General features: G+C 49.6%; 2 protein-coding genes across 2 annotated transcripts; both read left to right on the top strand.

The window, feature by feature from the left end:
- Positions 1 to 295: 295 nt before the first annotated feature.
- LOC130401665 (cysteine desulfurase-like) lies at positions 296 to 7,030 on the top strand. Its single transcript, XM_056605579.1, has 13 exons — positions 296 to 560; positions 2,636 to 2,712; positions 3,024 to 3,140; positions 3,402 to 3,485; positions 3,589 to 3,741; positions 4,109 to 4,202; positions 4,363 to 4,497; positions 4,701 to 4,858; positions 5,485 to 5,590; positions 5,791 to 5,872; positions 6,002 to 6,085; positions 6,199 to 6,288; positions 6,397 to 7,030. Exons 1-13 carry the CDS (start codon positions 461 to 463, stop codon positions 6,458 to 6,460), a joined length of 1,344 nt encoding a protein of 447 aa, XP_056461554.1. The 5' UTR covers positions 296 to 460; the 3' UTR covers positions 6,461 to 7,030.
- Positions 7,031 to 8,058: 1,028 nt separating this feature from the next.
- On the top strand, positions 8,059 to 15,954 carry LOC130401658 (RNA-binding protein 12-like). Its single transcript, XM_056605572.1, has 4 exons — positions 8,059 to 8,141; positions 11,747 to 12,241; positions 12,443 to 14,146; positions 14,228 to 15,954. The coding sequence occupies exons 2-4, from the start codon at positions 11,787 to 11,789 to the stop codon at positions 14,763 to 14,765; spliced, it is 2,697 nt and encodes an 898-aa protein (XP_056461547.1). The 5' UTR covers positions 8,059 to 8,141; positions 11,747 to 11,786; the 3' UTR covers positions 14,766 to 15,954.
- The last annotated feature ends 457 nt before the right edge of the window (positions 15,955 to 16,411 follow it).

Below are 16,411 nucleotides of genomic sequence, written 5' to 3'. Positions count from 1 at the left end.
TTAATTTTAACCTGTTTTAATGAATTTTGAGTGGATAATTAAACGGTAGCGAGTGCGACCTTCATTGAAATATTTCAATGATAGTAGGTAGTTACTTGGGTAGTTAATTTAAAAAGTTGACGAATATAAATATCAACGTTTTCATAACACAGGTCTGACTAAACCACGCCTCCGGGTTCAGGCTTTACGTTAAAAACCAAAACAACAGGAGGCCTTTATTTTGAAGGGCTAAGAAGTACTTCCGTAACTTCCGGTTAAGTTTCAACACATTACATGAGCTCGCAGTCATCTGCGCCATCCGCTCCCCTTGACCCCGGAGAATCACATGTACACACTACTCAGTTGATTTGTTGCCATATCTTGAGTCTTTCGGTTAAAGTCTTCATCCCGTTAGCTTCTCCGTCATCCCGCTGCTTCCCGGTTCCGTCGGGTCTCGTTGACCGAACTCAGGAGATTGAAGATGCTCGCTCCGGGCAGGACCGCGGCGGCCAGGCTGCTGGCGACCGGGAGAGGCTTTCCCCTGGGCCGGTGGAGCTCCGGGCTGAGCACCGGGGAGCAAGGTGATCCAGATCTAAAAGTTATACAAGTTACTAGTTTATCTGTGTGGTTATACTGGCAGTTATATGTCGTTGACATCACGATGGGGTCGTTGTACCTTCGATAGAAGATGGTTTAAGGAGTAATATGATGTTTTCATAACAGTATTTGAAGGGATAACGTTGTTGCATCACATAACGTTAACGTTATATCACAGTGGAGGTGGGGGGGGGGGGGGGTGTTTAAGAAAGGCAGGATCCAGTTTGTAGAACCTACACAATAAATAAGTCAATCAAGTGTTGTGGAAAGCTGGGATGTGGGTTATAGAAGAGACATACTAAATAAAGTGGCACAGCTTGCACTACTGATGCTTGTTATGTTCTGGCATCTTCTACTAGCCGCCTGCTAACTAGCTTCCTGCTAACTAGCCCCATGCTGATGACGCAGTTGGTTGGTTTGATTACTTAACCAGGAATGATTTAAAAACATTGTTTCTTTGTAAAGTAAGTAAACATTTTATTGTCAACACGTATTAATGATGGAGTGTGCAGAATCAGTGACCTCTAGCGGAATGGACTTGGCAGAAATGTTGTCTAATATTCATAAGTCCGTTTTTTAATTACTGTAAAATCCCATGAAGGTAAGAATCGTATTTATATCATGTTAGATGAGCCGAGCCCTTCATCTCTACATTGGGAGCGGGTCCTCTTCCACGGCTCTTGAGGGTACATTCAATTCAACCAGCTCTAACTTTAGGGGTCAGTGTTTCAGCCTGAATGCAAACACTGATGAGATTTTAACAAAATTATTTGTTTTTGGGGTTTCTAGGAAGACGGGGTGATGTTTTATCCCCATGGCAACGACCCACCCCAACTTTGTGATACTTTAGTGCTATTGTTGTGTAGGAGTAATATTATAGTATAATGAGTGATATTGTACCTGTATGAAAGTCAACACACACTGTGACTAGACACTATAGTATAACAGTGTTATGCTACAATGAATGGTCCGATAATCTTTAACCTCTCTCCGACATCCAAATCAACCGCTGGCCAGACAGAGCTCCGCACTGTCACACACACCGTGCCTCCTTCGTTCTCAGCACAGTGTAGTGTTCCCAAAATGGTTGTCCGAGACGGGCAAAAACGCATGATTTTACGGCTGTTTTTCCCTACTTGACGATCTCATCTTAGTTAACCCTAACCCTAACGAAATGGCATAAAATTCTACGTTGACGATCAACTATGACATAATATTCCTCTCAAACGGGGAAGGGGACTTTTAAATGTGTTAATCTGTAATATTTGAACATTAAATATTTGAACATGAACACGTCATATTTGAACATTAAACATACTCAAGTCATAATGATAGGACTGGGTTCCAGCCCCTGTTTCACCTCGTGCTACAAGAATGAGATCAACAAGGGGGATGACTTGCAGTTTTTTTTGTCATCTTCGTATTAATCTATTGCCCAAATAAGGAAAGCCAAGACCAACCATTGTTTAACCCCCTGTGGTCATGAACCTTCCACACTCCTCAAATTCTGTCCCCTCACTGCTATTAAAACAAACATGTATTCCGGTCATATTATTGCCAAATTAAACTGTGTTGAGTTATAATAAACAGATCTGGGTTAGGTTTTAAGGTGCCACTTGAAACGGGCACATGGCGTGCTGCACTGAGCCATAAGCTCATCACTAATGCTTCAAATCTGCATTCATCCCTTCAGTAGGAGAAGAGGGCGCAGTGCCCGGCCTCCATCTCCTAGTCTAATGATGCTGCCTTGCTCAAGGGCACTGGCAGCAGCATTAAACCCTAACCCCTCATTAAATAGTCGCTGGGTGTGAACCAAAAAGGACCTCCAGTGAGCCCTCGCCCTGTCCCCCACCTCTGACCTGTTGAAGCTCCTCACAAAATGGACGCGCGCGTGCACACAAACACGCACTAAAGCCTGCTCTAACCTAACGTGTATTCTGGGTTGTGGGAGGCAGAGCTCCTGGCTGTGAGGCCATCCTGCCCACCACTGCCGCCTGAGCCTAGAGCTGTCTGAGGTCAAACGGATGAGTCAAAGCAGTGGTTTTGTTTGTGTCCGCAGCTATGATCCAGCCCCGGGTGCTGGAGCAGGAGGAGCTCAGACCTCTGTACATGGACTTCCAGGCCACCACCCCCATGGTGAGAGAGACCTGAAGGAGCTCTGGGATACTCAACCTTGGTTGTAGTAGTTAGGATCATTATGGTAGTAGTAACACTACGATGACGTAATACAATACTGCATAAAAGCCTTATTATATCATTAATGTTATAATAATGCTATTTTATACATTATTTATAAAATGTGTTAATTCCGCTATTGTATTAAAAAATGTTATAATAATGCTATTATATACAGTGATATTATAATATGTTAATTGTCTTATTGTGTGCAATAATGTTAATAATAATGCCATTATATCCAATGATACTATAACCGTGTCTGTGTGTAGGACCCTAGGGTGCTGGATGCGATGCTGCCCTACCAGGTGAACTACTACGGTAACCCTCACTCCAGGACCCACGCCTACGGCTGGGAGAGTGAGAGGGCCATGGAGGTAGCCAGAGAGGTACGCAAACTCACTCACAATCTATACTGAAGACCTCTCTCACAAGCAAATACGATGCACACACACACACACACACACACACACACACACACACACACACACACACACACACACACACACACACACACACACACACACACACACACACACACACACACACACACACACACCCCTATATACATGCAAACACACATCTTTATCCACCCACTCATTTGTTTGAATGTGTGTTTGTGTCTCTGCCCGGTTCGTGTGTGTTTTCAGCAAGTGGCCAATCTGATTGGAGCAGACCCCAGAGAGATCGTCTTCACCAGTGGCGCCACAGAGTCCAATAACATGTCAATCAAAGTAAGTCCCCCCCTCACCGCGTGTCCTCGATGTGATGATGTTTGTACAGTATAATTGTTGTGGTTTAGAGAGGACGTATTGAGTGTTTGTTTCCTGTGGGCAGGGCGTGGCTCGGTTCTACAAGGCCAAGAAGCGTCACGTGATCACCACCCAGACGGAGCACAAGTGTGTGCTGGACTCGTGCAGAGTGTTGGAGGCAGAGGGCTTCTCTGTCTCCTACCTGCCCGTCAAAGCCAACGGACTGGTGGACCTGGAGGTACAGACAGACAGACAGACACTGTTACTCACACACACATACACACCAAAAGACACTGTTACTCTCTCACACACACAGACCAAATGACAATGCTACACACACACACACACACACACGCACGCACGCGCGCGCGCACGCACGCGCGCGCGCGTGCATTGTTAGTCACACACAGTTAGTCACACGCACGCACACACAGACATTGTTACTCACACACACACACACTGTTACAGACACACACACACACCCCTCTGTTGTCGAACCCGATGGCCTAGTGGAGCTGGAGGTACACACACACTGTTACACGCCTCTCTGCTGAACCCAGTTACCCATCCACTGCTAACCTCTAGCCCCCATCGTGTGTGCGCAGCTCCTGGAGGCGTCCTTCCGCCCGGACACGTCCATCGTCTCCATCATGACCATCAACAACGAGATCGGAGTCAAGCAGCCGATCAGAGAAATAGGTAACCATGACGACTGACGTCTGTATGTAGCGTAGCTCTGGGCTATCGTTAGCGTGTAGTTTAGCATTGGGATTATACAGTATGTAGTGCCGGGCTAACGTCAGGACGGAGCGCTGATGGAGTATGTAGCCAGATGCTAACGTGGGGGTGCCGTCTACAGGTGGCATGTGTCGAGCCAGAGGCGTGTTCTTCCACACCGACGCCGCCCAGGCGGTCGGGAAGATTCCCCTCAACGTCACCAAAGACAACATCGACCTGATGTCCATCAGCGCTCACAAGATATACGGTCCTAAAGGTACCAACCCCTAACTACCACCCACCAAGCCCTAACCACCACCCACCAACCCCTAACTACCACCTTCCAGCTACCCACCCCTAACTACCACCCACCAACCCCTAACTACCACCCACCGACCCCTAACTACCACCTGCTGACCCCTAACTAATCATTGGGTGTGTGTCAGAATCATTGATTATTCTCTGTGTGTGGGTGCGCAGGTGTGGGGGCCCTGTATGTGCGCCGGAGGCCCCGTGTGCGCCTGGAGGCGCTGCAGAGTGGCGGGGGCCAGGAGAGAGGTCTCCGCTCCGGCACCGTGCCCACGCCCCTGGCCGTCGGCATGGGAGCCGCATGCTTGGTGGCGCAGGAGGAGATGGAGGTAAGGGCGGTCTGCGGTAGAGACTAGCATGTAGCTCCTCTAACGGCCTCTAGGTGGTTCACTAGAGACTAGCATGTAGTTCCTCTAACGGCCTCTAGGTGGTTCACTAGAGACTAGCATGTAGTTCCTCTAACGGCCTCTAGGTGGTTCACTAGAGACTAGCATGTAGTTCATCTTACGTCCTCTAGGGGGTTCACTAGAGATTAACATGTAGTTCCTCTAGCGTCCTCTAGGGGTCATTGTTCCAAGACGCTTAGACGCAGTCTGAACCTGTTTTGGTTCACGACCGGTTTCAGTGAGCGGACCAATCACAGGCCTTGCTGCTGAGTCGCTTTGATGCAAGGTTCAAATTTTTGGGAGGCGTTTGTCAGGCCCTTGGGGTGGACGCAAGGCCGGTCCGCAAGGACGTAGTGGGTCTGTAGACCCCCTCGCGTATCGTCGACTTGGAACCATAACTAAGCCGTTAGTGTTGTTCTGATTATGACCAGCTCACTAAACCGTTAGTGTTGTTCTCAGCAGGACCAGCAGACTAACCAGTTAGTGTTGTTCTCAGCATGACCGGCAGACTAACCAGTTAGTGTTGTTCTCAGTACGATAAGCAGACTAACCCGTAGTGTTGTTCTCAGTATGACCACCAGAGGGTGACGATGCTTTCCAATCGTCTCATCAATAAACTGACGTCTGAACTCCCTGACGTCATTCTCAATGGAGACCCCAAGGAAAGATATGCTGGTAAAGATAATCGCCATCACACACACACACACACACACACACACACACACACACACACACACACACACACACACACACACACACACACACACACACACACACACACACACACACACACACACACACACACACACACACACACACACACACACACACACACACACACTAACTACTATGTTTAATGATTGTGTGTATTCTAGGTTGTGTCAATCTGTCCTTTGCATACGTTGAGGGGGAAAGTCTCTTGATGGCTTTGAAGGATGTCGCCCTGTCCTCTGGAAGGTATAAATACTCTCTTATAATACTGCTAGCCCTGTCCTCTGGAAGACATATTCAGCTGTACTATAGTACCATATAACAAGCACTATGTACTGCTATGCTCAGGCTAACCCTATGTGTTTGTGTGTGTAGTGCGTGTACCTCAGCCTCCCTGGAGCCGTCGTATGTTCTGAGAGCCATCGGGGCTGACGAAGACCTGGCCCACTCCTCCATCAGGTAATACTCGCAGTACTAGTACTACGACTCCTACCATAATACTCCATGCAGAACTGACCAACGCCTCCATCAGGTACTGGCCTCACCATGTCTCTCTCTCTGACTCTCTCTAGGTTTGGTATCGGTCGCTTCACCACGGCGGAGGAGGTAGACTACACGGCAGAGAAGTGTCTCCATCAGGTCCGACGTCTCCGTCAGATGAGGTGAGAGGTCAACACCATACTGACATTATAACAATGAGTAATGAATACAAATGTCTGATCCGTTTATGTACCTGTGTCCTCCTGCCTGTCTCTCCGTCTGTCGGCCAGTCCTCTGTGGGAGATGGTCCAGGAGGGAATTGATCTGAAGAGCATCAATTGGTCGCAGCACTAGAGCCCCTCCCCTACCACCTCGAGCCTCGCCCTTGCATACCTGAAGCGCTGCCCTACATACCTGAAGCCCCGCCCTCTACATACCTGAAGCCCCGCCCTCTACATACCTGAAGCCCCGCCCCTACCTACCTGAAGCCCCGCCCCTACCTACCTGAAGCCCCGCCCACAGCACCCTCCACCCTTCCCACCCTATGAGGTCTCCTGTCAAAAAACACGCACAAACCCTTCCCCTCTGTCTGTCTGTCTGTCTGTCTGTATCTCTCTGTCTCCCTCGGTCTCCGGTCCAGGTTCCCAGAAGAACAGATGTATTCTATGTATTTTGTGTGGTGACTCCACCATGCACCAGCTAGTCACATTAATATGATCTTTGTATTATTATTATCTTTATTCAGAGCACTGATTCATTTTACATTAGTACAGTAACACAGACATTTTTTCTTGATAGGAAACGTTTTAAAACTGTTACATGACCAATAAATATACTGGATATCAGTATAGCATAAACCACTGGAGATTCTACATGCTGTTATTAATCTCTGTTCCAGCTGAAATAAAGAATATACTTTTAAATTATCCATCCATCTATATATATTTGTGAAAAATGCTTCACATATTTTGGAACCGAAACGTTCATACTAACTGTTTAACATCATCCTAATCGATATATGAATTAAAACAAGAATTACATATTTAGTAGGTAAATAATGTGTGTAACAACATGTTACAGATTGCAAAAACAAATTGGATTCCATATGAAGCCTGCGTTCATTTTGTTGGTAGTGGGACGGGCTGCTCTGCCTCTACTGGCCTCCTTGCTTACCTGTCGGTTGGAGAGGCTGTGGGGAGGGGCTGAGAGGGTCCCAGACTCCCAGGTGATGTGGTTCACCTGGGCAGCTTGGCCTGGCGCCTCTTCGACCCTTTTCATTCTCATCACGAAGACGTCGGGGTAAAAACTGGAGCCGAATATGAATAGAAAGCAAACTAAACTGTCATCTTTTTGTGTTGAGGGCTTTGTTGTAGGTATGGAGATGTGAGGAACAGGTGATTGTTCACCCGTTAAGACACAGCTGTTTGCTCTAATTACTATAACCATAGCTCTATAGAACTGGCAGTATGTTGCATGCTATGTTAGCTCATCAGCTCACCAGACACATGACATGATTTGTATAATACAATCTCATGGTCATCTGAGGTGATTCTTGAACGCGTTAGGATGAGTCTGATTGTGAGAGTGGATCATTTTAGATGAAACATGCAGATAATTGAATTACTGAGGAGAAGAAAAAACGAAATAAAGAAAATAATGTGGCCTAATAACGATTATTTAATTAGGTGTATAAAGTCTTTTTCTATAAAGAAGATAAAATAACAGGTCATCATGCTCAGTCAGGGGTCCATCTTTTGAGAGGTAAACATTGTTATTTTATTGCAGAATATCATCTTGTCACAGTGGAGAAATATGTTAAGTGGGTCAAGAGACCACCTTCGACCGACGGCAAGGCCCCGCCTACAGAGACGTCACCATTATTTACTAACATGTGGGCGGGGCTATTATGTCGCGTCAACACCCCAGTTCTCGCGGGATCTGTGACGAGATTTCACAAAGGAGGATGAAGCTGTGAAGAGAAAGAACAACGCGGCAGGTTTCATGAACACAATCTCTTTTGCTCTCACATTTATCGGTAAGGAAACGTGAAAGGGTCGAGCATACTAAGAGCTGAACCCAAACAGACACTCCGCCTCCGTGCATTTCTCATGTGGTCGCTCTTTTACATCGCGAATCAGCGGAGACCAAACGCTGCAGCTAGGGGCTAACAGGCCTAGCCACCAGTGTTGCCAGATTGGACGTGAAATCGGGACCAATCTGGCAACACTGGCTGCAACGCGATGCAGCCAACGTTGCCAGATTGGTCCGAATTTATGCTAGCTATTTTACTGCTAGCCTCCATGCACATCCTGAGCAACACACTATTCGTCTTTTATGCTCACATCTAATGTGGATGTCTACATTAAATACTAGTATAACGTTACATCTGTGTAATAAGTCCTAATACCTGAATAATATTTCACCATATCCTCTTTTTATTGTCATTATAAAGGAGATTGTTTACGTAAATTCATTTTTATTACCATTAGTTTGACTCGTCCATGTGGATTTATTTTGACTGCAAAGAAGAGAATTGTAACGATTTCGTGATTAGAAAGAGACCACTCTGCGCTCGTCCTATTATAATGTGTCATAACTTAATAGTCTAGTGATCGTACCAATATACCATTGGTTCATAGTTTTGTGATCGTTCTAATATACCATTGGTTAATAGTGTGGTGATCGTACTAATGTACCACTGGTAAATAGCTCGGTTAATAGTGAGGTAATCTAACTTGAGGTACTAATTGTTGAATGAAGTACTTTTCTGTAGAACGTGAAGCCATGCTGTCTCCAGTAGGGATGAGGATACACATTTCCCGACCGTAGAGAAGGTGGTATTCAAGCGAATGACGGTGTTTGCATGTTGAAACAAGTTTAGTTGAGGACTGAAGAGCTAAAGTCGCTGGTTCCGGATTTTGAGCTCATTATGTTTTGCTGTCAAATGCTCTGGTTTCTGTCTCGGCGTTGACGATAAGGTCGCTGGTTTCTGTCTGCGTTCATGATGTTTTTCTGTTGGAAGTCGCTGGTTTCCCTCTCAGGGTTCATGATGTTTGGCTGTTCAGCTTGCTGGTTTCTGTCTCTGGGTTCATGGTGTTATACAGTAGCTGGTTTCTGTATCTTGGTTCAGGAAGTTTTTCAGTCGCTGGTTTATGTCACTGGTTTCTGTCTTGGTTCATGATGTTATACAGTTGCTAGTTTCTGTCTCTGGGTTCATGTTTCAAGTGCTTGGTTTCTGCACTAGGGTCATGATGTTTTGCTGTTAAAGTCCCTGGTTTCTCCCTCTGGGTTTGTGACGTTTGAAAGTCCCTGGTTTCTGTACCAGGGTTCGTGATATTTTGCTGTTAAGCTCCCTGGTTTCTGTCACAGGGTTTGTGATGATTTTGTAAAAAAAAGAAGCTTGTTTCTCTCTCAGGGTTCACATGTTTCACTGTTAAAGTCGCTGGTTTCAGTCTCTTGGTTTATTGTACTTTGCAGTTAAACCTGCTGTATTTTGCTGTTAATCTTGCTGGTTTCTTCTGTTAAACGTCCTGGTTTGTGCTTCGGGGTTCATGGTGTTTCAAAGTTGCAGTTTTTGGTCGCTGGGCTGATGATGTTTTTAAGTCGCTGGTTTCTGTTGCTTTGTTCATGGTGTTTGAAAATCACTAGTTTTTGTCTATTGATTGATGTTCTCTGTTGCTGGTTTCTGTTGCTGGGTTCATGATGTTTTAGGTCGCTGGTTTCTGTTTCTTGGCTCATGATGTTTTGCTGTTAAGTTGCTGGTTTCCGTCTCATGATGTTTGAAATCCGCTGGTTTCTGGCTCATGATGTTTTAAAAGCTGCTGGTTTCCGGCCCATCGCTCATGATGTTTAAAAGGCGCTGGTTTCTGGTTCATGACGTTTGAAAGGCGCTGGTTGCTGGTTCATGATGTTTAAAAGGCGCTGATTTCTGGTTCCTGACGTTTAAAGGGCACTAGTTTCTAGCTCATGTTTTAAAGCAACTGGTTTCTGGCCTATGGTTTTTGAAGTTTAAAAGGTGCTGGTTTCTGGCTCATGATGTTTTAAAGCCACTGCTTGCTGGCCCTTGATGTGCTGGTGTCGGTTGCCTTCTCACAACTCAGCTTCATGGGCTCTTGTTCAGGGGCGGAAGACAAACTTTAGGCCCTTACAACTTACAGTGGTTCAGCTCCCAATAGTTAGCTTTTCTGGACTGGTTGGAAACCTGTCTGCATGACTGGTGGAACATCTGTCTGCATGGAATTCTTGGATCGGTTGTTTCGGTCAATGAAAACAAGGCGATTCTCAGAGTGAGGCTTGCCAAGTGATGGAACTTATTCCGGGTTGAACAAGATAGTCGGTCGGAGACGGAGTGAGTTGTTACTTATGTTTATTTTGTGATCGTGGGATTTGGGGTTTTGGTCTGCAAACTGCTTCAGAAAGTTAACACCGGTGTATTCACTCCTCTGCCACACAGTGACCCAACATTCTGTAATACACTCTATGTCACTCAGTCTGCCACAGAGGGACCGAACACGCTGTAAAACACTGTTTTACCCTGCCCCATATGGACCCCGTTGAAAAGTGTGAGATGGTTCATGGGATGTCTCACCGTGCTGGTCTTCCGTCCCAATGGATATCCTGATGTCAGGTGCTGGGTGAAGTGTTTTAACTGGATTGAAATATCAGGGTGTCTGGTCTCTTCTCAGATCCATGCGATACATGCTTTGGTCTCCTGGGAACTGGGCCAAACATCACATCTCCGTTTTGTCTCCATGTTGTTCATGACCCACTAATAACATAGTTGTTGTTCATTTTTATATTAATTGGAACTGATGAAATTGCCGCCAATGTTTCTTTGAACAGGGAGTTATTGTTGTAATAAACAGTTTTAAAATGGGTTCATTTGTTGGAAAGGTGCTTAATAGGAATATGGGTTGGAAACAAGGTGAACAAGTTCGATTTTGGCTTCATTGTTTGGTCCAGTCGTGGTGTTTTCTGTTGTTTGAATCTTTTTTTGTCCTTTTCATTAATATGGAGTGTTTGATATCACACGATTTAGAAGTCTGATGCCAAACAGAGTGTTGAGCAAACAAATATGAGTTCTTTAAACTAAACAAAAGATACAAAAGTAAAATGTGTGTCCCTGCATATAATACGAGTACCTGGTGCTAGGCCGATGCTACTAAACGTGGTCTATATATGTCTTTACTATATAATGTTGTTGATGATGGATGTAATGTGTTCACCGTGGATATCCTTGCTATAAACAGAAGTATGGTAAGCAACATCGAGACCGTAGTATGACCGGTAGTTTATGATCCGCTGTTGAAAAGAGAGAGATGGTAAACTAGTGTGATGTCTGAGATGCTGCTGTCTGAGGTGTTTACAATCCCTCCTCCATCCCCCAAGTCATCCATCACTACTCTCTCTACCCCTCCCCCCGGTCCTCCATCTCTCCTCCTCCACCTGGTCTCCATCCCTTCTCTCCTCCTGATCCATCTCTTCTCCTCCATCTCTCCTCCTCCACCTAGTCCCCATCCCTTCTCTCCTCCTCCTCCATCTCTTCTTTCCTCCACCTCGTCTCTCCCCCTCCCAGCCCCCAGTCCCGTCCCTCTGCCTCCCCCCTGCTGGCTCTGATGGTTCCTGTACCTCTCTCCACAGGTAGTTAGCCAGTTGGCAGTGGGCTTGTGGCAGCCTTGCTATGGCTGTTGTGATCAGGCTGCAGGGTCTGCCCATAGTGGCAGGCACCATGGACATCAGACACTTCTTCTCTGGCCTCACCATCCCCGACGGCGGCGTGCACATTGTGGGCGGGGAGCACGGCGAGGCCTTCATCGTGTTCGCCACCGATGAAGACGCCCGTCTGGGAATGATGCGCACGGGCGGGGCCATCAAGACCAACAAGGTGTCCCTGTTGCTCAGCAGCAAGACGGAGATGCAGAACATGATTGAGCTCAGCCGGCGCCGCTTCGAGACGGGCTCGGCGGCGGCCGAGGCGCCGGCGGTGGCGGCCGCCGGTCGGCAGGGCGCCGGCGCCGCCGCGTCTCAGGCGTCCGTTGTGGGGAGGAGTGGTGGCCACGGTAACCAAGGGTTCGGTAACGCCCAGCCCTCTGTGACCACAGCCAGCTCCCACCAGGAGCAGCACGGCAACAAGGTGTCGGCCAGCCATGCCAGCCATGCCAGCCATGCCAGCCATGCCAGCCATCCCAGTCATCCCAGTCATCCCAGCCATCCCAGCCATCCCAGTCATCCCAGTCATCCCAGTCATCCCAACCATCCGAACCATCCCAGTCATCCCAGTCATCCCAGCCACCCCAGCCATCCTAGCTTACCCCCCAGCCACCCCAGCCACCCCAGCCACCCCAGCCACCCCAATTTACCCCCCAGCTTCGCCAACAGCTATAGCTCCGGCCCCGGCCTCGCCGGGGGCCCGCCTCCCATCCCCCCCCTGCCGGCGCTCCCCTCCATGCCTGGCCCTCCCCCGTCTTCAGCCCTCCCCCCGGTGCCCACGGCCTCCCCTCTCCCCCACATGTCCCACCTCCCCCACATGTCCTCCCTGCCTCCCTTCAACCCCTCCCTGCCTCCCCCCGGAGGCCTGGCCTCCGCCCTGGCCCTGGGGCCTCCCAACCCCATGCTCTTCAGCCCGCTGAACCCCCTGAACCCGCTGGCCTCCCTGGGCCTCCACATGAAGGCGGCGGCGGCGGCGGCGGCGGCCGGGGTGGTGCCGGGCGGCGGCGGCGGCGGCCTCCTCGCCAGCCCCGACGAGCTCTTCGTGCTGCTGCAGAACCTCCCCTTCACCTCCTCGGAGCTGGAGGTGAGGGAGATGTTCCGGGGCCTGGGGGTGGAGGCGGTGAGGCTCCTGAGGGACAACCAGGGCCGGGGCACGGGGCGGGCCATGGTCAAGTTCTTCTCCCCCCAGGACGGGATGGAGGTGGTGAAGCGGGGCGGGGGCATGATGGGGCAGAGGTACGTGGACGTGTCCCCGGCCACGGAGCGCCAGTGGGTCAGCCTCAACAACCCCAACAACCCCAACAACCCCAACAACCCCAACGCCAACAACCCCAACGCCAAACCCATCCAGGAAGCTCAGATTCAGGAGCATCACCGCGGCAACGTGCCGGCGGGGGGGAGGGAACGCTGCCGGTCCCGCTCTCCACTCCGGCAGGGCGGCAGCGAGTGGTGCGTCTACCTCAAGGGCCTGCCCTACGAGGCGGAGAAGAGGCAGATCCAGGAGTTCTTCAAGAACCTGTCCCTGGTGGAGGACAGCGTGTACATCGCCTACGGGCCCAACGGCCGGGCCACCGGGGAGGGCTTCCTGGAGTTCAAGACGGAGCAGGACTACAAGACGGCCCTGAGCAGCCACATGCAGTACATGGGCAGCCGCTTCATCCAGGTGCACCCCATCAACAGGAAGGGCATGCTGGAGAAGATCGACTCCATCCGCAAGCGCTCGGGCGTCCCGGGCGGCGACGGCAAGACCCCGGAGGTCTCCAAGTCGCCCCGGAACTGCGCCCACATCACCAACATCCCCTACAACGTCTCCAAGAAGGACGTCCGCGCCTTCCTGGACGGCGTGGGCGTCTACGAGGACAGCCTGAAGGTGCTGTCGGATAACCACGGCAACGGGCTGGGCCAGGCCGTCTTCCAGCTGCGCACGGAGGAGGACGCCCGCAAGGCGGAGCGGCTCCACCGGCAGAAGCTGAACGGGCGCGACGCCTTCGTGCACCTGGTGACCTACGAGCAGATGAAGGACATCGAGAGGAACCCCCCGCCGCAGAACAAACGCGGCCAGCGGAACCAGAGCCAGCCCGGCCAGCAGCAGCAGCAGCAGCAGCCCAGCCCCCAGCAGAACCTGCCCAGCCCCCACCAGGCCCACCAGATCAACCCCTTTGCCGGCATGAGCGGGGAGGAGTTTAACTTCCTGAGGAGCACCATGGGCAGCCTGGGTAGCGCCCCCTTCGTCTCGCCGTTCGCCAACCCGGGGAACGGCCTGGTGGGGCCCCCGCCCCTGCCCCCCCTGGCCGCGGGACTGGCGGTCACCCCCCCACTGGTGGCCGGCCTGCCCGGAGGCCCCCTCTTGGACCACCCCGGCTTTAGGCCCGGGATGCCAGGAGGCCCCATCCTGGAGCCCCCCGGCTTCAGGCCTGGGGGTCCCGGGGGCCCCATCCTGGAGCCGCCTGGCTTCCGGCCCGGGGCCCCTGGAGGCCACGGCCTGGGCCCCGAGGCCCTGAGGGCCCTGGCTCCGTTCGACGGCGGCAACAGGAAGCCGACCGGCGTGCCGGGTCGTGGCGCCGGGGGCAACAATAACCAGAACCGCCAAGGAGGTGGCGGCGGCGGCGGCAACAACAACAATAACAACGGACAACAAAACTTTGGCCCGGAAGGCCTGAGGAACCAACAGCAACAGGCTCCCGGGAACCCGGGGAACCAGCGGCCCGGGTGCCCCTCCATCGTGAAGCTCCAGAACATGCCCTTCACGGTGACCGTGGACGAGATCATGGACTTCTTCTACGGCTACCAGGTGCTGCCCGGCTCGGTGTGCCTCCAGCTGGGGGAGAAGGGCCTGCCCACTGGGGAGGCCATGGTGGCCTTCCACAACCACCAGGAGGCCAGCTCCGCTGTGCTGGACCTCAACGACCGGCCCATCGGCGCCCGCAAGGTCAAGGTGACCCTGGGATGAACACGACCTCCGACCCCTGAGTCTCTCCGCGTGTCTCCCTGTGTTCATAGGTCAGAATCCCCCCCCCCCTCCCCGTCTCCAGAAGCACAAAACTAACCCGACTCTTCTGGTTGATAAGCAGCACTAAAATATGACGATGATGATGATGATAACTTGTCTCTTGCTTAGAGCTCAAAAGTGATGATGATGATCTTGCTGATGTTGATAACCTGTCTCTTGCTTAGAGGTCAGATGTGATGATGATGTTGATAACTTGTCTCTTGCTTAGAGCTCAAATGTGATGATGATGATGATGGTGACAACTCGTCTCTTGCTTAGAGCTGAAAGATGATGATGATGTTGATGATGATGATGATGATGATGATGATGGGAACACCTTGTCTCTTGCAAAGAGCGGAATTGTGATGAAGATGGTTTCGTTTAGTTTTTTAAGAGCACCAAAATCTTTCCAGCTTCATTGAAACTCATCTGGGACCGGCGTCGCCGACTGTAAACCGTTGGTTTGTTGCAGAGTTGAGTTTGTTGTGTTTTATTAACCTGCTATGATGCTATGAACGTGATGTCTGTTTGCTAGTGATGAAATCATCATAAATCATATTGATGGTTTATAAAATGACACAGCCAGTGAAATTGTTTTCTTATCGTTTATAATGGTGTGCACTGCATTGCGTCTACAACAGAGTTGTCCGTTGATCAAGGCTGTGTCTTAGACTTTACTCACTGTTGATTAAACAAGTTCTCTACAGGCAATACCATCCTTATTTTAAAAGACGGAACAGGGTCTGCGATGGTTTGCATCCACCTGTGAGACTGGCCATGTTGACAATAAGAAAAGCATAATTCCACTGTTTGTCCTTCTGTGCTCTACACCTGAGATGCTTTCACTATTTTATCCTCTTTCTCTCGATATCTTTCCCTCTCTTTTTGCTGGGACTGCTAACTTCGCCACTCTTCACTTCCTACTGTTGGTCGCCGTGTTGCGCTGGGACGGTCCCCTTATGATGATGTCTTTTTTGAGCTGGGACTGCCCCCTAATGATGTCATGATCACTCTGCAGCTTGGGATGATGATGATGATGTTGATGAAGATATAAACCTCTCGGCACAAAAAGGTTTTGTGTGCTGAGATGAATGTTTGTTTTGATCTTTTTTAGTTTCTTGGAGAAAGTGTTTCTATGTCTGCCTATGTAGCTAGTTGTTGTGTGTGTGTATAGATTACAGATATAGATCAAACCTCATCAGTCTCTTGGACTCGGTCAATAAAAGGATGTTTTATGACGAATTTCTAGAACCCGAAACAGTTTGGTTTGTTGCGTCTGATGTCGTTGATTTATGAAAAGTCATCAAGAATATTAGCCCCAAACCCGACCCACATAGTACATTGTACTCCCTTAATCTTACCCAACCTAATTAATCCTAGCCAACATAGTGCATAGTAGTCTAACCTTACCGACCTAATGAACCCTAACCCAAATAGTACAATCTAATCAACATAGTACAACTCCTTTAGTACAACCCTAACTGAACCTAATTAACCCAAACCCCCATAACATGTTAAGTCTAACCCGCATAGTAAATCACTAATAAATAACCATATAGAATCATCCGAACACTCATATCTAGACTTTTACATACCAGTAGTTATCA

Source organism: Gadus chalcogrammus, chromosome 13, assembly GCF_026213295.1.
Source record: "Gadus chalcogrammus isolate NIFS_2021 chromosome 13, NIFS_Gcha_1.0, whole genome shotgun sequence".
NCBI lineage: Eukaryota > Metazoa > Chordata > Actinopteri > Gadiformes > Gadidae > Gadus > Gadus chalcogrammus.
The sequence above is the reverse complement of the archived record's forward strand: the minus strand, read 5'-3'. Positions and strand labels throughout refer to the sequence as shown.